The sequence below is a fragment of the Quercus robur genome, chromosome 2 (assembly GCF_932294415.1).
Source record: "Quercus robur chromosome 2, dhQueRobu3.1, whole genome shotgun sequence".
Taxonomy (NCBI): domain Eukaryota; kingdom Viridiplantae; phylum Streptophyta; class Magnoliopsida; order Fagales; family Fagaceae; genus Quercus; species Quercus robur.
In genome coordinates this window covers 27,292,761-27,314,408 of record NC_065535.1, presented here as the reverse complement: position 1 = coordinate 27,314,408, position 21,648 = coordinate 27,292,761, and the positions used below count along the sequence as shown (strand labels likewise).

At 39.8% G+C, this 21,648-nt stretch overlaps 2 protein-coding genes across 2 annotated transcripts; one reads left to right on the top strand and one right to left on the bottom strand.

The window, feature by feature from the left end:
• The first annotated feature begins 7,020 nt into the window (after positions 1–7,020).
• On the top strand, positions 7,021–9,971 carry LOC126713130 (patellin-3-like). Its single transcript, XM_050412785.1, has 4 exons — positions 7,021–8,624; positions 8,728–8,852; positions 9,069–9,210; positions 9,324–9,971. Exons 1-4 carry the CDS (start codon positions 7,239–7,241, stop codon positions 9,576–9,578), a joined length of 1,908 nt encoding a protein of 635 aa, XP_050268742.1. The 5' UTR covers positions 7,021–7,238; the 3' UTR covers positions 9,579–9,971.
• An 8,580-nt stretch (positions 9,972–18,551) lies between these two features.
• On the bottom strand, positions 18,552–19,356 carry LOC126696954 (uncharacterized). Its single transcript, XM_050393732.1, has 2 exons — positions 18,913–19,356; positions 18,552–18,854 (listed from the first exon to the last, which is right to left on the bottom strand). Exons 1-2 carry the CDS (start codon positions 19,354–19,356, stop codon positions 18,552–18,554), a joined length of 747 nt encoding a protein of 248 aa, XP_050249689.1.
• Positions 19,357–21,648: the final 2,292 nt, after the last annotated feature.

Here is a 21,648-nt window from a genome sequence, read left to right as displayed (position 1 = left end):
GGTCTGCTCGGGGCGTTACTACTCTCCGGCCCCTCTTGGTTTCTTTGTTCAGTACTGGTACTTTCTTGGTCTTCCTCTTGGGTACCCATCGCTGCGTTTTTCTACCGTAGCTATTCCTCTAGGTCTTGGTTTTGTTTGGTGAGGCATTCCACTACTGTTGTTAGGGTTTAGACCTACCTCTCTAGGGCAGTGGATTGCGGCTCGTCTCCCTGAAAGTTGTTGGTGGTCGCCATCGAGCGAGTAAGTACCATGCAACTCTTTGTCCAGGAAGCGTTTGTATGGCTTACAAGTTGCAGTCTTTCCCACAAATGACACCAACTAATGATGCCGAAAAATCACCAGTGAGCCACATAGTACTTGCATGCTCGAAACAATACCTGCACAATAAAAAGAGAAAACCTAACAGAGAGCACCGGTGTGGTGTCGGCCAAATACTCTCTGAAGGTCAAGTTAGAACTTTTTACAACTCTAGAGTGTTAGAGCTAGGGTAAATTATGCGTACCTGTTTTCTGAGGGTCTTTGGGTTTTTATAATGGCATAGAATCGAATTCCCTTGACTTGCGTCACAAGTCTTTTCCTTATAGGGAAGATCTCCATTAATGAGCGTATATTCTAGAATCCTTCTTATGTTAGAATTCCACTCATATTAGGACTCTATGGACTAGGGTTAATCGTGAGGCGCAAGCCGTTTCCCTTTTGGGTTTCTTGGAGACCACATAATGATCAATTGAGTGCCATGTGACCTTTATGTCCGTCCACCCTTTCGTCCGTTCACATAGTATCCGTCCACTACTAGCCTATTTGTCTAGCAGTCCATCCATCTAATCTGATCTATCATCTCCAGTTTTCTCCCTCTTCACGAGGGAAGTGCTATTCAATTTGGTCCTTTTTTTTCTTAAACAATTTTAGAGAAGAATCGATTGTTATTACTTGTTAGAATCCAACTCACATTTTAACAGGTAGATTTTTTTTTTTTTTTTTACATAAATATAGGACAAAATAAAATTTATTAACACATATTTTCCATAATTATCCAAAAAGTCGAATATGTAATTGTACTACTAAGCTGGGATGTTGGTAGGTTCAATGTTACTGGGATGTTATGACATTTTAAAGCAAGTTTACATACTCTCATTTGATATATCTTAAATTTGGCACTATGACTCTCTCTCTCTCTCTCTCTCTCTCATCATAAATGGGGAATAGTTTTTCTTCTTGAGGGGTGACAACAATTTTAGCTAAACTGTCATAGATTAATTTCTATGTGCTCTATTTAGGTGAATCTTTTGTAATCATTCATTTTCCTCTAGTAAAAGATTATGATAGGCCAATAGGGTAATAATTATCACACACTTGTTATTGTACACCCATCATACACACACTATCACATGAACTGCAATTGTGTTTGGAAAACACAATTTCAATTAGAGTGTGCAATAACGAGTGTGTAATAAGATTTTTCTTATGAAATAATTCATGAAACATCATAAATGGGGAACAATTTTTCTTCTTTGGGGGTGGCAACAATTTGAACCAAACTATCATGAATTTCCTTTTCAAATCCCCTTTCGTTGAACCAAAAACACGAAGTAAGCATCAATTTCAGAATGCCACTCCCCACCGCACAAATTCAGAGCTAAAATCCAATTGATGCAGCACAAGTAGAAAATAGGAAATAAAAGAGTAACAAAAGGAATAACAGAACAAACCCTAGGCTTCAAGATGAGAAATTGTGCATTGTAATCGAAGTCTATATTTTAATAGAACTCTTGTTGTTTTGATGGTAGTGTGTGTGAGATTGTATAAGTTTTATGCAGCAGGTATGTTTGTTGTGTATATTGTTTGTTTTGTTTACCCAGTGAGAGATAGTGTTTATTACGAAGGAATATTTGAGATGGTATTTTGTATTTGCAATTTATTTTTGTTTTTATTTTAAATTTTCAATACCATTAAATAAATAAAAAGGTTAAAAGCAATTAGTTTAGAAAACATTTTTAGAAACATTTTATGAGAAAAGAAAAAAAAAGTAACTAAACTTTTTATATTTCCTTTAAAAGTTGTATAATATCATAAAATGGTCTATTAAAAATGCTTTAAGGATACTCGTTAACTGGATCTATAAATAAATTGTGTTTATTATGTTTTTAATTGTTTATGGTACTTTCCCTTTCAAGTAATTCTTCTCAAGAAAAAAATAATAATAATAATTTTTAGGTATTTCTGAAGTACGGAGAATAATACTTTTTTTTTTCACATTTATGGTGAGGTTCACTCATTAAATTTAAAGTAGGATCTACCTTGAATGTGAGAGGATATTTCACTATCTTATAAGTCTAGCTTAGAATCGTAACGAAAGGTAACGAAAGATTTTTGCTTCATTGCTTCTAGTGTTTACTGTGTAAAGTGTAAACACAGTAATGTAATTTCTATATATCATGAAATAAATTGTTTGAAAATTTAAAAAAACTCAGCAGCCCGGTCCAATACTTTCGCTTCAAAAAAAGTTTACAAAAAAAAGCTCAGCCCAAAATTATTAATTAACAAAATTCAAAAGCCAGCCCAGCATAATATTTAATCTTTAAAAAGCTCAACCGGCCCAACCAATTTGCCGTGAACGTGTAGGGTTGTCACTGCTTTTTAATTTACAACAGCAGCAACAACAAAGATAACAGCAAACAGTATTTGGAGCTTTTTCCACGCCCAACGCTGGCTGCCAGGCCAGCACTGTCACCGAAAAGCGTCTACAAACATGCATACCTAACTCCAGAAAGTCACAGCACAACTCATGTACTTATTATTATTCTTTTTTTATTTTAGCATAAACTCAAGTATTTATTATTTTTAGTATTATTATTAAGCCCCCTAATACTAGTTCCAATTTCCGACAAAATGCCTCTAGCACGTAACCCCGGTTTTCTTTTCTTTTTTTCTTTTTTTGAAACTACGTAACCCCTGTTTTCTACATTTAAAAAAATGTTGATTTCTTTAATCAAACAAGACTTAGGAAGAAAGTGACAGAAAAACAAAAAAAAAGGCCTTGGCTTGCTTGGCATGACAAGAAAAAAAAGGCAACGTGGACCCCATTAGGACTAAGAAGACAAAAACAGCTTCCCCTTGACATACATGTCTATTCCATTCCCAGCGGGCTTTTTAGTTTTTACAGCGGCCTACAACTCAGTTCTCGCGATAAGGTCGAGTTTTTGAGTTGCGATGGGAACACGCATTCTTATCAAATAAATTTAAAGTGACATCATGCTTTTTAGTTTTTGTGTATAAATAAATCTAAATTATTAACAAATTATGAAATTAGATATACATGACTTGGATTCTCAAAAAAAAAAGAAAAAGATATACATGACTTTTTAAATTATTAACATTTTTGTCCGCTGTTGATTAGTGCAACTTGCAACCTACCACTTTGCATCAAATCAGTATATTATGAAATTGAGTAAAAGAATAGTTGGTCATAGTGACATTTTTATATGCACTTTACTCCAATTTACTTGGGTGTCAATTTGATTGAATTAGATCATTTGCACAAGCGTCCACCACCTAAAGCACTTTAATTAATAATTGAAATCCAAACAATTTGTGACAATGTATATTACTAACCTTTTCGTTATTTTCTATCATTTTCCAAACAAAAATAGATTGGATTAAGATGATCCTTGTGAGAGGATGTCTTGAGGAAACGAAGTTGGCTTTAGATACCCCATTTCGTTCTAACCTATACCCGAATTCCCCAATCCCTATGATGAGACAATCATTCGCTACTAAAATTATCAGCATCGTGTGTTGAGCGCAATGAACATGTAAACCGAAAAGTGGCTCAATATAGTCTAAGCTCAAGCCTAACTATGGCCCAAGAACCAAGCCCAAAAGTTTATTTTTGACCTAATCTAGTTGAGACTTACAAAAGGAGCGTATGCTAGGTATATGATGTGTACGTACCTAATATGTGGCGTACACACCTTCTGGACAGAAGCCTCAAATCACGCCATTTCCATTTTGGTGAGAATCTAGGACAACCAATTTGATTAACTAGCTGCCTAAATGTCTAACCTAACCCTAGACCTCAATTTTTCCTATAAAAAAAAAAACCCCACTTTCACCATCAAAAGGGTTAGACTTTTTACAGCTACAGAAACTCTGTCGAAATACATCCAGAAAATTAAAAACCTAAGAGTTTAGGCTAGAAGGGAAAAAAATGTGAGTATTGGATTAATCTTTAGCCATTTTTTGTTAGAAGATAATCTCCTACTCATTCGCGTTCAAAACTTCTAATTGGTTCAAGCTAGCTAGCACACCACTTAGGGTCATTCAACCAACCATAACAAAACCATTTGAATCATTCATCCACACACACAACTACGGTAGTCAATTTCAGCCATGTGACCAGTTATTAGCATCATTGTAAGTGCTACGAGGAGGAGATGTGGATCTTTCCCACGATTCATACTCTTCTCCTCCATTTTTGTTTCTTTTATGTTTTTTGTTGTTGTTTTAATGCATTAGTATGTTGTTTCAGTATCATAACATATTATGTGTTAGTTGTTTTATTTATTTCCTTAATGTTTATGCAAAAACTTATTTGTGCATAAAAATTTACAATCAAAATAATGAGAAAATGTCATTTTTTAGCATTATTTTTAGAGCGATTTGAGCACTTTTGAGTTATGATTACCTCCAAACTATTGAGAACTCTTTAATTACCCTAGGTTGGCGTATGCCAAGCTCATCATTGGGGCCGAATACCAAAATTTATTAACAGGTACAAAATAAGGTGTCTACAAAGATTGGTTCCTAGTTTTTATTGGTTCTTGACCAATTTTGATTTTTTTTTCCCCGGTTTTGACCAAATAGGTTCTAGGTTTGGTTCTCGATTAGACTAGTTGAAACGGCTAGGCCAATACAATTTTTAAAACAATGGAGTTTCAATTCCAGTGGGTTTATGATTTGGAGTTTGATTAGGGTTGAAGTTTGATTTTAATTTGGATTCAGATGGGTTTTCGTTGGTGGGTTAGTTGGTGCTTTTCCTTCGTTTTCTTGGAAACCAAGAGAAGGGATTATTTGTTGAAAAAAGCATAAAAACGCATTGTCTAGGTTGGGCTATGAACAGTTTGAACTCTTGACTTGACACCACGCCCTTAGTACCAAAATTTTGTGAGGTGGTGGCACCTTGGTATATGGAAGGATCCTCACATTCCGCTGTTAGCTCTCAATCAGGTAGGGTTTATGACTTCGATAGAGACTCTTTTATTATAGCTCTAGGATTCCATGGATTGGCATCCGAATCGGGTACCTTCTGCATATCCCTTACTCCTTAAACTTCTCCTAGGAATATTAGAAACTGAGATTTTTCTTGACAACCAAATATGTTCTTTAAGGGAGAAGGTGTACATCATGTTCTTCCGTAAAAATATTGAAATGTAAACATTATAATTATAATTTAATTTGACTTGATTTTAAGATTTAGTTTAAGTATTTCTTATAAAAATTATATTATTCCATAAAATGTAATAAATAATTTGTGTTACAATTTGATTGGACCAACTAGTATACTTCATAAACTACAAATAAGCAAAAGCAAAAACTACTAAAAATCTAAAAAAAGGATATAACTTTTAGGTGTAAAATTTAAATTTTAAAATTTTAGGGTATCAAATTTAAAAACCCCAAATTTTAGAGGTTTATTATGTAATTTAACCTAAAAATAAAATGACAAAATTTAGTTACAAAATCAGTTATAGCCTAAGGCTACAAACTACTCTAATAAACTGACATGTGTAAAAAATAGTATGTGCGTTGCAAATGATTACTTAACCCAACAAACCCTAGTTAACCACACCACCTAAAAAAAAAAAAAAAAAAAAAAAACCCTATACGAATACCAATTTTCTCTCTTGCATTAACATCTCTGTAGGACTGTAAGTCTATAATTTAGCCCCACCGATCACCTCCAAACTCTCCTTTGTCTCCACCACCAGTCACCCCTAAACCTTCATCTGTCTCCACTGCTAGCCCACCCTCAAAGCCTCCTTTATCTCAAAGAAACCCTTAATTAGACTCTGGTTTTGTCCTTTTGTTCCTTCTAGTTTGTTTTGTCATGTACCAGATTGAGCCTCATGGGCTGCTCTAGCCTTTGAGGTCTTAATTACCTAGATGTTTTACCCAGGTCTTAGTGTTTTTTCTTATACCATTGATTTGGTTTTCGTAAAATAAATTTCTATCTTTGTCAAATGTAAACTAGCTAGTTTGACATCGTTAGGCTCAAAGCTTGCAGAACAATTTTTAGTGATATGGTACACAACAAGTGCAGAACAAGTGGTAGCATTTTGAACCACAAACTTTATCACTCACAATAGATCAAATAAATTAAGGCTAAAGTGTTGACAGAGGAGGGTTTGAGGGTGGGCAGGCAGTGGAGATAGAGGAGGGTTTGAGCCTCTGAGGGTGACCAATGATGGAGACAAAGGAGAGTTTTGGGGTGACCAGTGGAGGGAGAAGAGAGTTTGGGTAATTGGTGGGGTTGGGTTATTGAGATCTCAATAAGAGAGATATATATGCTATAGGTTTTTATTTTAATAGGTGGTGTGGTTAACTTGTGTTTATTGGGTTAAGTTTAGTTAATTAACCATGTGTAGTGCACATATAATTTTTTACATGTGTCACTTTATTAGAATAATTTATAACCTTAAGTTACCCATGATTTTGTAGTTAAATTTTGCCAAAAATAAAAAAAAAGTAGAAACAAACGGCAAAGTTAAAAGTTTGAAACTCAAAAAGAGGGAGAATTATTAGAAAGAAATGAAAAAGAATAGCGCGGTGAAACTGAAAGGCAGTAAATTCCATACATAACCCAAAAAAAAAGAATAAAAGAGGATAGTTGTTTGTTTATAATGAATAACCCTAGGCTGCCTGGGCCCACTAACGAAGTGGTGTACTGGCTGGCAAACTGGTCTGACAGACTGGTTCTACACATAGGATCAACAACAACAAGAAAGCCAACAACAACCGTCTTCTTGCTCGTTCTCCAAACTCCAATCTCTCTCTCTCTCTCTCTCTCTCTCTCTCTCTCACACACACCTCTCCTCCTTTTTTAAGCCCTTCCACTGTCCCCCAACAATCTCTGCTATTCTATACATACACACCATACGCTGATCACACAAACTCAAACCCAGCCCAAAACTCAAACACAAACACAAGTACAAAGAAACATATAGTTTTTTTTTTCTTCCATGGCTGAGGAACAGCATCAAAAGCCAGCGCCAGAAGTAGCAGCCTCATCAACGGTAGTGGAGGAGGTGGTGGAAGTGATCCCACCTGAGAAACCCATCACAGAAAATGAACCAGCTCCAGCACCAGCACCAGAGCCGGAGCCAGAAGCACCGGAAAAGCCTGTTACTTTTGAAGAATTGGTGGAGGGAGAAAAAGCCACTTCGATAGAGGAAAAGGAAAAAACCAAACCGTCAGAAGAAGCAGTTAATGTTGCCCAATCGGATTCTTTCAAGGAAGAAAGCTATGTAGTTGGGGAGCTCCCTGATTTACAAAAGAAGGCACTTGATGAGCTGAAACAGCTCATCCAAGATGCCCTTAACAAGCACGAGTTCACTGCTCCACCACCACCACCACCACCACCTAAAGAAGAAGAGAAAAAGGAAGAGAAGAAAGAGGAGAAGGAAAAGTCTCCTGTTGCTGCTGAAGAAGTGAAAGAAGAATCAAAGACTGAAGAAGTGAAAGAAGAATCAAAAACTGAAGAAGTGAAAGAAGAGGCTTCAAAATTGAAGGAAGAAGTGGCGGAAGCCAAAAAAGAAGAAGAAGAAGAAAAAGAGTTGATTGCTTTAGTGACTCCTAAAGTGGAACAAGAAGCCTCGTCCTCGATTACGATTGAAGCAAAAGTAGAAGAAGAAGAAGAGAAGGTTACACCACCACCACCACCACCCACTGAAGAGGTTGTTGCTGTTGTTGTGGAAAAGGAGACCTCTATTGTCGATGAGGATGGTGCGAAGACTGTTGAGGAAATCAAAGAGACCATAGTGGAAGTCTCGGCTCCTCCTCCTCCGCCCACAACAGAAACAGAGGAACCTAAAGAAGAAGTCACTCCTCCTCCAGCTCCCGAAGAAGTCTCAATCTGGGGAATCCCGCTTCTTCAGGACGAGAGAAGCGATGTAATTCTCTTGAAATTCCTTAGAGCCAGGGATTACAAGGTGAAGGATGCATTCACTATGATAAAGAACACGGTCCGTTGGCGCAAGGAATTCGAAATTGATGCTCTTCTTGAGCAAGACCATGGTAATGATTGGGACAAGGTGGCTTTCACTCATGGATATGACAAAAAAGGCCATCCTGTTTGCTACAACGCCTTCAGTGAGTTCCAGAACAAGGATTTGTATCAGAATACTTTCTCAACTGATGAGAAGCGCCAGAAGTTCCTTAAATGGAGGATTCAGTTCTTGGAGAAGAGTATTAGGAAGCTTGACTTCAGTCCTACTGGCATCTCTTCCTTTGTTCAGGTCAATGATTTCAAAAACTCCTTTGGAATTGGCAAGAGGGAGCTCTGGCAGGCCACCAAGTTGGCTGTTCAATTGCTTCAGGATAACTACCCTGAGTTCCTAGCTAAACAGGTACATAAATATTAATTTTTCCTTAAATTTTTTTTTTTAAATTGTTTAATTAAATCTGGGTTTTGATCTTCTTATTGACTGGTGGGGTTTTTGGTTATTGAAGGTGTTTATCAACGTTCCATGGTGGTACCTTGCTTATAATAGAATGATTAGTCCATTCCTGACACAAAGGACCAAGAGCAAGTTTGTATTTGCAGGCCCATCAAAGTCTGCTGAAACACTTTTCAAGTAATAAACTCTACTTCATTCATTCATTTCTTTCTCTTTACCTTTGTATATGGATTCATTTCATGGTTATTAAATATATAAGAAATCTAACATGAGACAGTATGTATATTGTTAGATCTGAGACATAAAATCTTAATCGTGAAATGAATGAAATGGAAAAGGTTTAAAATTGGGCCTGTTTCTCTTATTGATCCACTTGTTTGGTTAATTAAACAGATATATAGCTCCTGAGCAAGTGCCAGTTCAGTATGGTGGGCTGAAGAGGGAGGATGAACAAGAATTCACCACTGAAGACCCTGTTACCGAGTATACAATCAAACCATCATCTAAAGAGACCATTGAATTCCCTAATACTGAGGTACTAGCCAGGCCTACCTTTGATCAAATAAATAAAATTTATTAATTAATGGACAGTGTTATAATTAGCTGTATATCATGTAATTTATGATTGGGAATTGTTGAAATTTGTAGACTGGCATGCTGGTTTGGGAAGTCAGAGTTGTTGGTTGGGATGTCAGCTATGGAGCTGAATTTGTGCCGGACGAGGAGGGCGGGTACACTGTGATTGTACAGAAGTCAAGGAAGATTGCCCCAACTGATGAAACAGTGATCTCTAACAGCTTCAAAGTAGGAGGGCCTGGTAAAGTGGTGCTTACCTTTGATAACCAAACCTCCAAGAAGAAGAAGCTCCTCTACAGGTCCAAGACCAAACCATCGTCAGATTAAGCTTAATTAAGCAAATACCTTTGTGGCTGGTGGGTGTAAATTCCTGTCAATTGGGAGGGCATTGAATTGCAGAATAAGCAACAGGGTTCTTTGTTTTTAATACAGGGTTTAATATTTCTTTGAAACTTAATTTTGTTTGGAAATTTAAAATGTGGGGGGTGAGGGATTTTATTTATATGTTCTTTTAAAAGTTATTTTGGGATTTTTGTTGTTTGGTTTGAATTGTAAACCATTAATGGTGAAAAAACAGTCTGGGACTCGGGATGCATGAGAGACAAATTCTGAAGTACATATGGTTGGGGAATGGAGGTGTGTCGACTGTGAACAGAAACTTTGTTACTGCCTTTCACACTCTTGCCTGTAAAATTTGTGTAAATTTCTCTTATTTTTTCATTCCTTGGGCTATGTTAACTAATGATTTGTTGATTCATTTTTGTTGGCTGGTTTTCTGCTTATTTTACCTCCCCAAATGGCCTATGAACATGAACTAGTTCCACATGAGAAAATCTTAGACCACAAATTATTATTATTATTATTTTTTTTTTACCTTAACTTTGACACAATTGTAAGTTAATGTAAAATGGATAGAAAACCACGTTAGAGTTGACAAAAAAAATAATCTGTTGTCCTATCCTAGACCGATTGTTTTATATCTGACTTGTTGCCATGTTGATTCTATGGTTTGGTAAGTCCACTGGTATGTTCGGTCAAAATATTGACAAGAGGCCCATATGAACTGAAAAGTCTATATTAAGATCATATACTGATATTTTTCAACCATAAGAAATGGAAACCAGTGGAATCAATTCACCCCTCAACATTACATGAAACAACTTCCGAAAGCACTTAGGTTGCTATTTGGAACCCCCCATAAAAAACAGTTTAAGCAAAAAATGAAACAGAAAAGAAAAGAAGCAGCAGAATGAACTGAACCAGAAAAACGGGTTATGAGTATTTTTCAGCTAATGTGCTTTTAGATAGAATTAGACAGTGTCTCATGCAATGCGCGAATACTGTAGTGCATTTAATGCGGAGGCAGCAGCTTTCTCCTAAGATATTTTTAGGATTTCTCCCTGTCTGATGTCACTGCAATACATATCCACGCCAACGGAACTTCCTGGAACATTACCCTGGACGATAAACAATCTTTTCAGACCTCGGCATTGGTTAGCCGAGGATGTGCTTATCCTCGGCCCACCTCTTGAACTGTTATGACCAAGACTAATCTATCAACTTACTAACGCAGTCTCTTCTGACAAAGATATCTCCTCCTCGGACAAACCCTCGTCCTCAAATTGGGCCACAGGCCCAATATATAAACAGATAACAAACTTCTAGGCCCAATATCCCTACAATAACCCCTCAAGATTCTTCTTTCTGGCTCCTTGGTAAGAAAGGAGGATTTCGAAGTCACCTTAGCCAGTTTGTGCCTATCAAACATCACCTTTGCCTGAGTAAACGCCTCTTTAACTGCCCGAGACACGCTCTTAACGCTTCTGCTTATGAGATGCGCTCCTCATTAAATTTTTACGGCCGCATGTCCCCCACATTCTACGGTGCAATGCAAATCCAACGGCTGAGAACTCTGCTGGGACTTGAGCGGGAACTTTCCTGCTCTGTAGCTTTCTCTTTGATATAAATATCACTTCAATCAATCTTTCATCTTATTTTAGCATTCACTTAGCTCTAGCGCTTATACATTGAACCTGCCAACTCTCTTAACTTACTCATGCCTCTACAAATATTAAAAGTATGTCTGAGAATACCCTCCTTATTTCTGTAAGTCTTCACAAATCTCCATACTCTATTTTCTATATATTTTTCTGTTTTTCGTACTTTACCTCTCCTTGACTCCATTCTCTCCTTTCAACCTCTCTAGTTCTCTCCAAACCCTTCTAGAAATGGGTAGATTTAAGAGTCTAGTAGACTCCGAGGAGGGGATAGGAAACTTTAGGGCTCAGTATAGGATTCTCCCACGAGTAGGCATTAGGTACTGTAAAGAGGGACGATGGCATGAAGACAGGCAAGAGGGAGAGGAAGTAATCCCGATGATTGCCTTCATAGAGGGCGGATGAGGATCCCTATGGGCACCATAACTAGGGATTATCTTAGGGCCTATAGGTTAGCTCCTACCTAGTGTGCCCCAAACATGTTTAGGATCCTAGCATCTGTAAATGCCCTCAATGAAAGGATGGGGTTAGGACTTACCCACCACGATGTTAATTGGGTCTACAACCTCCATCACCTAAAGGGGCAAGGGTATTACCTGAAATCTAGGTACCCCGAAGTTAGACTCATTCAATGCCTGCCTGAATCTAACAAAGGATTGAAAAAAGACTTCCTGATCGTGTCAGGGGATTGGCACGATGGCCTTCCTTGCCCGATGAGAGAGGGATAGCCAGGTGGGGTCTTAGATCTAGGACGGTTACGCTTAAAGTTAAACCTTCTGCGTTCTTCTTTTCTCTTTTACTTGTACTTGAAATTTTCTATAATTCGCATTGTTTTGTTTTTTGTTTTTTTTGTTTGTTTGTTTGTTTGTATGCTAATGATATTTTTTGTCCTTCCTAATGGTGTTGCAGACAAAAACGCTGTCGTCCCCAACTTTAGCCTTATGAATCAGGCAAGCCTAGACAGGATCCTCAAGGTTGAAGTGTTCGTTCACACAGACGAACAACTAACGGTTGCTCACCTTATTCTGGATTACATGCCAATCTCCAACGCCTTCCAAGCACCGAAGTGCGTAATCAAGGCAAAGGACCTGCGTCTACAAAGGATTAGTGTAGCCGCTCTAGGGTTTCTTATTACCAGTTCAGTCTTAGAGGGCACACTTGCCACCGGTCCGATTCCAGAGGGCATCCCTAGGGTCACCCAGCCACTACAACATATAGCCGAGGAGGGAACTTATTCTCATCCCGCCTTGATAAAGGAGGAAGAAGAAGAAGAAGTAGTAGAGGTGTCAGATTCCGAGGACAAATTTGGCATCTTCAACCAAATCTTATTTCGAGAAACCTCCCCTGTTGACCTCGGCCCTCCTTCCCTAGCCTCAGCTAGTCCTTACCAAGAAGCTCCGGACACCTCTACTGATATAGGCATCCAACGCAAACAGAGGTCCACACTTTAGGAGCTGTTAGAGTCTTAGCCGGGGAGGGATGCTCCAGGGAAGGCGCCTCAGACCAGACTCCCCACTCCTCCACCTGTCCAACCAATCTAACTTGATCCAGCCTACCACAAGAGGAAAAGTGTGGAGAAAGGGAAAGACGTGATAGAGGTTGGGAAAAAACAACCTCCTTAAGAGACCGAACCTCAAAGGGGGGCTAAGCAACCTCGGACGATGCAAACGAGGTTCGCTACTGAGGGGGAAAGAAGGGTTGACCACCGGACTGCGGTCCTTGTCTGGGCCCCTCACATGGAGCTGGATGGAGCTCCCCTTCCTAGTGATGCCTCCATCCAAGACTTCCAGCGGGGCACGACTGGGTATGTGGCAGATGTGGTGAAGCAATCCCTGCTTCTACCCAAGGACATGGCTGACCTCAGATCCATGAGGCAGCATGAAGTCTTCCTTGGATTAAAAAGGGACTTGGCCATGGTAAGCAAGATTTTAAGTAAAGTAAAGTTAAGTTAAGGTTTTTTATTTTTTATTTTTTTAAATTGTACTCCTTTTCCTTTCTAGGCTATCCAAGCCACTTTTAGGGCTGAGGAGATGGTGAACCACTCCCATCGGAGAATGCAGGAGGAAGAGGACAGGAGGATAGCAGCCGTAGATGCCTTCCACATGGCTGAAAAAATAATCACAAACTGAAGAGCAAACTGCAAGAGGAGGAAAAGGAAAGAAAAAGTGCCACCACTACCCTGAACACTGTGGAGAAGCAAGCCGAAGGCCAGAGGGTGCTTCGGTGTAACACCGAGGACTAGCTGGCTGCCTCTAAGGAGCAGATCATTGCCCCGAAGAAAAAATTGGAGGAGGTTGAGAAGGCTAAGGCTTAAGCTAAAAAGTCTAGGGAGGAGGCAGAGAAAGCCAGGGAGGAGGCCGAGCAACATGGATATGACATTAGGGTGGCCGAGACCGAGGATGCCCTTAGGGCCGAGGTCCTAGGGGTTTGTAGGCTTTACTGCGCCCAAGTGTGGGACAAAGCCATCAACCAAGCTGGGATTGAGGCTTCCTCTGTGCTTAGGAAGGCAGAAAATGTTTATTACCCTGAAGCCATTCGCCTTCCTTCCTCCAGCAACTCTAAGGCAGACACTCCTCCAGAGGTGGCCGATCCAGAGAAGAGCGAATCTGAGAAGGCCCTTCCCTCCTCTGGCAGCCCTCCAAAGGTGGCTGAGCAGCCGGGGGTGAATGAGAAAGAGGCCGAGGTTACCAAAGGTGTGCCCCCTGATGCCACCATGCCCCCGGCTATTCCCCAGGATCCCACTAAAGATAATGAGGCATCCAATATGGAGATTGTCCTTGCAACTCTCCCAATTCCTGCTAAGGGTGACCTCAAAGGTACTGACCAAGGATCCTTAGAGGCTGCAGCCCAGCAATCTAAGGCCCCTCCCCAAGGAAAAATTGTAATAAAAAAGAAGTAGACTTTTGCATAGCTCTCTTCCCTTTTTTGTTGTTGTTGTTGTTGTTGTTGTTGTTATTGTTGTTGTGGTTTTCACAATGTGTAATCAAGTTACCTCTTTGTACTTGATCTGCCTTATCTTAAAGCCTTTATTAATGAAAGTTGTAAGTATTTTCTTTCATCCTGTGATTCGTATATTGGAGTTGATATGATTTCTATTTTATCTAACACTTAATGAAAGTAGTAATAAAGTAAAACCTCTATCACCAATCTGCATGAGTAGTGGAAAATTCATCGCATTTCATATGATTAGTAGCAAAATAGGTGAAATTTATGAAGTCCATCATCTCGGCAAGGTATAATTTCAAGAACAATACCCAATAATATGACTTGTATACAGCTATAAATGCTTTAAGTGATGCTTATGAATATCCACTTGAGTTTGTTACCACAATGAAGATCTTAGCTATTTGGAGTAGTTGATCATATTTGATATTTAAGTAATCAATAGGAAGTACTTATTTTACCTTAAGTATGTAATCCAAAAAGTCTGAGAAAAACTAAGGCTTTGCTCGGACACTAGTCAAAGATGATAGGAAGTATCAATGATCGAAAGATGTTAATTACCTCAAGGTATGTGGTTTGAGGAGCCAGACATGACCGAGGTCCCGTTTGATACTTAGATAGATGTCAAGGAGTATTAATTTCTTCAAAGCATGTGGTTCAAGGAGCCAGGCATAGCTCAAGTTCTGTTTAATAATTAGTACAATGATTGAAAGATATCAATTTACCCAAGATATGTGATTTGAGGAGCCAAGCATGACCAAGGTTCTGTTTGATACTTAGATAGATGTCAAAGAGTATTAATTTCCCCAAAGCATGTGGTTTGAGGAGCCAGGCATAGCTAAATTTCTGTTTAATACTTAGTACAATGATTAAAAGATATCAATTAACCCAAGGTATGTGATCCAAGGAGTCAGGTATGACTAAAGTTCTGTTTGATACTTAGATAGATAGCAAAAAAACATGATATGCAATATAATAAACCCAAATAGGGTGAAGAAAACCTTCATTAATAATAATATCTTCTAAGGTTATGTACATTTCAGGGGTGTGGTGCAGCCTTTTTCTCTAGATCTTCAAGATAATATGCACCTATTTCGGCCACCGATGTGATATGATATGACCCTTCCCAGTTGGGTCCCAATTTTCCCCATGCTGGGTTCTTTACAGTTCCTATAACCTTTCTTAAAACCAAGTCTCCAACTGTTAGTGGCCTTAGCTTTATGTTGGCATCATACCCTTGCTTGAGCTTGTGTTGGTAGTAGGCCAATTGGACCATGGCATTTTTTCTACGCTCTTCAATTAAGTCCAAGCTCTTCTCCAATAGCCCATCGTTGATGCTCAGAGTGAAAGAACTTGTTCTTAGTGTGGGGAATCCAGTTTCCAAAGGAATAACAACCTCGGCCCCATAAGTCATTGAAAAGGGCGTCTCCCCAATGGATTTACGAGGAGTAGTCCGATATGTCAAAAGGATGTGTGGCAACTCTTCCACCCACTTTTCCTTTGCGTCGTCCAATCTATTTTTAAGTCCACTCACTATGACCTTATTGACAGCCTCGACCTGCCCATTCCCTTGTAGATAGGTCGGAGTGGAATACTTGTTCTTTATTCCTAGATCACAACAGTATCTCCTGAAGGCTTTACTATTAAATTGAAGTCCATTGTCCGAGATGAGGGCATAGGGATTCCAAATCGTGTGACAATATTTTTCCAGACAAATCTTTTGGCATCCATGTTCCTGATATTTGCCAGTGGTTCAGTTTCAACCCACTTGGTGAAGTAGTCTGTGCCGACCAACAAATACCTCTTATTCTTTGCTGCCTTAGGGAAAGGGCCTACAATATCCAACCCGCACTGTGCAAAAGGCCAAGGGCTGGATAGAGGATTGAGGACTCCTCCTGATTGATGAATGTTTAGTGCAAATCTTTGACATTGGTCGCACTTCTTCACGTAGTCTTGTGCTTCTTTCTGCATATTTGGCCATTAATAGTCTTGTGTGAAGGCTCTGTGAGACAAAGATCTGCCCCCAGTGTGGCTTCCATAAATTCTTTCATGTAATTCTTCCAGGAGTAGCTCAACTGTTTCGGGGTGTATGCACAACAGATAGGGGCCAAAAAAGGACCTCTTATACAACTTTTGATCCTCGGACAGCCAAGATTGAGGAGCATTTCTCCGTACCTTGTCAGCCTCGAACTTATTCTCAGGTAAGACATCTTCCTTAAGGAATAGTACAATAGAGTCCATTCAGCTAGGGCCCACTCTTATTTGATGAACACAGATCTCATTTCCTCTTAACTTAGTGGGTTTGCATAAGTCCTCTACAAGGATCACCCAATGTAAACTTTGTGCCGAAAATGTTGCCAGTGTGGCAAGAGAGTCCGCATGGGTATTTCTACTTCTAGGAACTTGTGATAGATTAAAAGACTCAAACCTAGACTATAAATGTCTAATCTGGCTCAAGTATTCCTGCATTTTGGGATCTCTAGCCTCCAACTCTCATTGGACTTGGCCCACCACCAACCTCGAATCAGAGAATACATCTACAGCTTTTCCACCCATTTTCCGAACCATAATCATCTCTACCAGCAGAGCTTCATATTCAACTTCATTGTTTGTAGCTGAGAAGCCCAATCTAAGGGATTTCTCAATCGTGATCCTCTCTGGAGATATCAAGATTAGCCCCACTCCAGATCTCCTGTGGTTTGCTACGCCATCAACGTAAACCCTCCAGGATAAAGGCTTTTGTACGGAGATTGTTCCAATTGATTTTCCGTCCATGTTCTGCTCCTTTACCTTCTCTTCTAATGGGGTTTCAGTAAACTTAGCTACCAAGTCGACAAGGACCTAACCTTTGACAGAGGTGCGAGACATGTATTTGATATCAAAAGCCTCTAGAATCATGCCCCCCTTTGCAATTCTCCCTATGTAATCAGCACTCTGAAGTAGAGATTTAAGTGGAAGTTAGGTAAGGACAACAACGGTGTGTGATTGGAAATAGTGGGGTTGCTTATGTGTAGCATGTACCACTACCAGAATGGCCCTCTCCAGTGGTAAGTAACGGACCTCAGCTTCATGTAGTGACTTGCTCACATAATAAACTGGCCTTTGTATACCATTATCAACCTGTATTAGCACCAAACTTACCGTGTAGGAGGCTACTGCGATGTAGGCAAACAAAACCTCATCCACCTCAAGTCTGGACATGATGGGTGGCTGAGACAAATATTCTTTCAATTGTTGGAAAGTCAGGACACATTCCTCAGTCCATTTGAACCCCTTCCACTTGCTCAAAAACTGAAAGAAAGGCCTATACCTGTTTGCTGATCGGAAATGAACCAGTTTAGGGTAGCGGTCATTTTGTAAGCTTCTAGACCTCTTTGGGATTCCGAGGTGGTCGCAGATCGTTGATTGCCTTAATCTGGTTGGGGTTGAATTCAATTCCGCGGTGTATGACCATGTAGCCCAGGAACTTCCGTGATCCAACACCAAAAGAACACTTGGAAGCATTAAGTCGAAGCTTATGTCTTCTCAAGATATCAAAAATATTCCCGAGGTCATTAACATGCTCGGACTCTGCCTTACTCTTTACCACCATATCATCGATATAAATCTCAATGTTTTTCCCTAACCGTGGCTCAAACATCCTAGTCATCATCCTCTGGTAGGTAGCGCCTGCATTTTTCAAACTAAAGGGCATCACTTTGTAATGGTAATTCCCAAGAGGTGTGATAAAAGTTGTCCTCTCTTGATCGTTCACAGCTAGAGGTATTTGATGGTATCCTTGAAAGACATCCAAAAAGCTCATCCAAGGATAACCTACAGTGGCATCCATTAGCTGGTCGATCTGAGGCATGGGAAAAGGGTTTTAAGGATATGTTTTGTTCAAATTTGTGAAGTCCACACATACCCGTCATTTTCCATTTTTCTTCTTCACCACCACAGTGTTGGCTAACCATTCAAGGTAAAACACTTCTTTAATAGCCCCAGTTTGCTTAAGTTTCATCACCTTGTCTTTGACGTCATCAGAATGATCCTTAGGTGAGTGCCGAGGTGGTTGCTTTCTGGGGACGACAGATGGGTTGATGTTCAAATGATGACAGATGAAGCTCAGATCCACCCTTGGAGCTTCATAAGCATTCCAAGCGAATATGTCAACGTTCCTCTTGAGGAATTCCACCAACTCCTCTTTCTCTTGAGGTGGCAGCTAAGCTCCAACCTGAAAAAACTTCTTCGAATCACCACTTACAGTAAATTTCTCTAAATCTTCATATTTAGCCTCCTCGGCTGGCCCCTTCACGGGTAATACCAAAGACTTTAACTGCTATAAGCCACCCTCAATAGAGGTCGAGGACTTAGCTGCTAGCTAATGCAAAATTGCAGACACAAAGCATTGCCTAGCCATTGATTGATCCCCTACTAACTCTTCAATCCAGTCTCCTGACGAATACTTCATCTTCTGATGCAGAGTTGAAGAAATAGCTCCTAGGGTATGGAGCCATGGTTTGGCCATAATGGCTGTGTAGGGGGAGTATATGTTTATCACAATGAAGTCTACTTCCACCACCTCTGAGCTAGCTTGAATGAGCATCCTAATTTGGCCCTTTGGAATAACAACTTTCCCATCAAAACTTACCAAAGGTGAATCATAGACTGTCAGATCTTCAGGCTTTAAGTTCAACCCCTTGTATAAGTCAGGGTACATAACTGCCCTGGTCTACCATTACTCTCTTAACGCCATACCCCCTTATTCTGAGGGTAACCACCAAAGCGTCATCATGTGGTTGGATAGTTCCAATCTTGTCTTCGTCTGAGAAACTCAGCAATGGTCGGACCTCCATCCTAGCTCTCTTTGACTCGGAGTGAGAGTCTTCAGGTGGTAGCCTAGCTACAGACATTACCCTGGAAGGGTGAGAACCAATTCTCCCAGGCGCAGCAAAAATGACATTGATGGTACCTAGTAGGTGCCTTGAAGGAGTATTCCCTCGAGCCCCTGACCTTGATTGGTCCTTTTGTCCATTGGGCCAGTACAGAAATTGTTGCAACTTCCCTTCCTTGACCAGTTGCTCCAGATGGTTCCACAGTGTTCTACAGTCCTCGGTGGTATGTCCCTTCTCTTGGTGGTATTGGCAGTGAAGGCTTTGGTTATGCCTCAAAGGGCCTCCACTCATTCTATTCGGCTACTTGAAGTATGGCTCGTTTTTTATATTCTCCAAAACCTAATGCACCGATTCTCTGAACACAACATTAACCACTTGAGGAGCTATAGGCTCAAACGACCCAGCAAAATCCCTTCGGGGTCTGTTATTGTTGTAATGGTCCGGCTTGAAATCCCTCCTCTCCTGAAGGATAACCTTGCCCTTTTCCTTGCCTTGCTGCTAGTCCTCTTCAACCCTCTTATACTTGTCAATCCGATCCATGAGCTGGTGTCCACTGGTAATAGGTTTTCCAGTCAAAGACTTCCTTAAGCCATGCTCGGCAGGTAGGCCAAGCTTGAATGTGCTAATGGCTACATCGTCAAAATCACAATCTATCTCGTTGAACATCTCCTAATATCTGTCCGAATATGTTTTCAGGGTTTTTCTTCTCTCATGGACAAAGACAACAAGGAAGCTAAAGGCTGAGGAACCCTGCTGCACGTAATAAAGCAAGATCCAAACGCCTGAGTGGGTTCCTTGAAGGAATCAATGGAACCTGCCCTTAAACCATCAAACCACCTCATCGCTACAGGCCCCAAACTGGAAGGGAATACTTTGCACATCAAGGCCTTGTTCTTGGAATGTATAGCCATTCTTTGATTGAAGTAGCTGACATGCTCTGCAGGGTTTAATCTACCATTGTACATAGTGAATGTGGGCTGAGTGAACCGCCAAGGAAGTCTTCCTCCCTTAATCTAGCTTGTGAAAGGTGACCTAGAAATTTGGTTGAGTGCTTTACTCATAGCATCATTTCCCAGGCCTACTGAGGACGAATTTCTGTTTCTGTGCTCATGATGATAGTCCTCATCATATGAGAAAGCTCGCTAGGAGGAGTCCTTAATCTGCACCTATAACTGTCATCCTCTTCACCATCGGAAGAGAAGTTAGAATTGGATGGAGCTCACTTTCTCCGTTCATGGTGCAAGCTTCTCTTTAGGTGATCAATTTCCTTCTGCATGGCTTTGGTATCTTTCTCTTGGGAGAGATGGCTACCACCCTGAGAATGGCTCTTACGAGTATGGGTAGTACGTACACTCCCCTCCTAGTGAGACCCCATGGATTCTGCTTGGTTTGAACCTAAACCTACCATAGTTGAACGTCAAACTCACTATCTCACCAGTAATTCCCATCAATAGTGCCAATTATAAGGACCAGATTTGAATTCTTAGCCCAATAGGTAGATGGACTGAGACCCAAAAAGCCCAAAACAATGAATTTGTAGAGAATGGGTTGGAAAACTGGGACGTTACCCGAGACTTCCTAGAACATTACCCGGGATGACAGACAATCTTTTCGGACCTCGGCATTGGTTAGCCGAGGATGTGCTTATTCTCGGCCCACCTCTTGAACTGTTATGACCAAGACTAATCTCTCTACTTACTAATGTAGTCTCTTCTGACAAAGATATTTCCTCCTCGGACAAACCCTCATTCTCGGATTGGGCCACAGGCCTAATATATAAATAGATAACGAACTTCTGTGCCCAATATTCCTACAGTAATCTTGAAACATTGAACCAAAAGAAATAAAAATTCCATATTTTTAAATTTGTTCTTATCTATGATGTGGTTTAAGAGTATTTCAATTATCTTTTCAAAGAGTGCGGGTTTTTACATTAGTGTCAATCACTCCCTGTGGATCAACTTCATACCAACCAAGATATTATCACTCGCAAATAATTTATACCTGGGTTTGCATTAACTTGATTGCAACAAAAATCAAATCCAAAATCAACAAAAAATCAATAGAAAACCCACCAATAGAAAACCCAAAATCAAACCCAAATTTTCACTGTCACTACCGTTGCCATCACCAAGTATGCTGTGGATGGTCGTTTCAAAGATAAGATCGACAATCTAGTGAGGAATAGAGGTGTGTAGGTTGTGGCTCTATGAGAGAGAGAGAGAGAGAGAGAGAGAGAGAGAGAGAGAGAGAGAGATGGGAGGCAAATTGTGTGAGTGTTTGTGGTTTGGGATGAGAGAGAGCTAAAAGGAGACACTTGAGAGGAGACTAGAAAGAGTGAAAGCAAAAGACACAAGATAAAAGAGGAGTTGAAATTATTAATAATAAAAAATAAAAAATTATTATTTAAATAAAATAAAGTGTATAATAGATAAGTTGATGTGAGTGGTTTTGAAATATGGTTATGTAAAATAGAAAAAATAAGTTCTTACGTTAAAATAGACATGAATTTTTGCATGGATTGATAAAAATGTTTTAACATACCAATTTACAACTTATCTAACTTCCCCTTTTTTTTAAAAA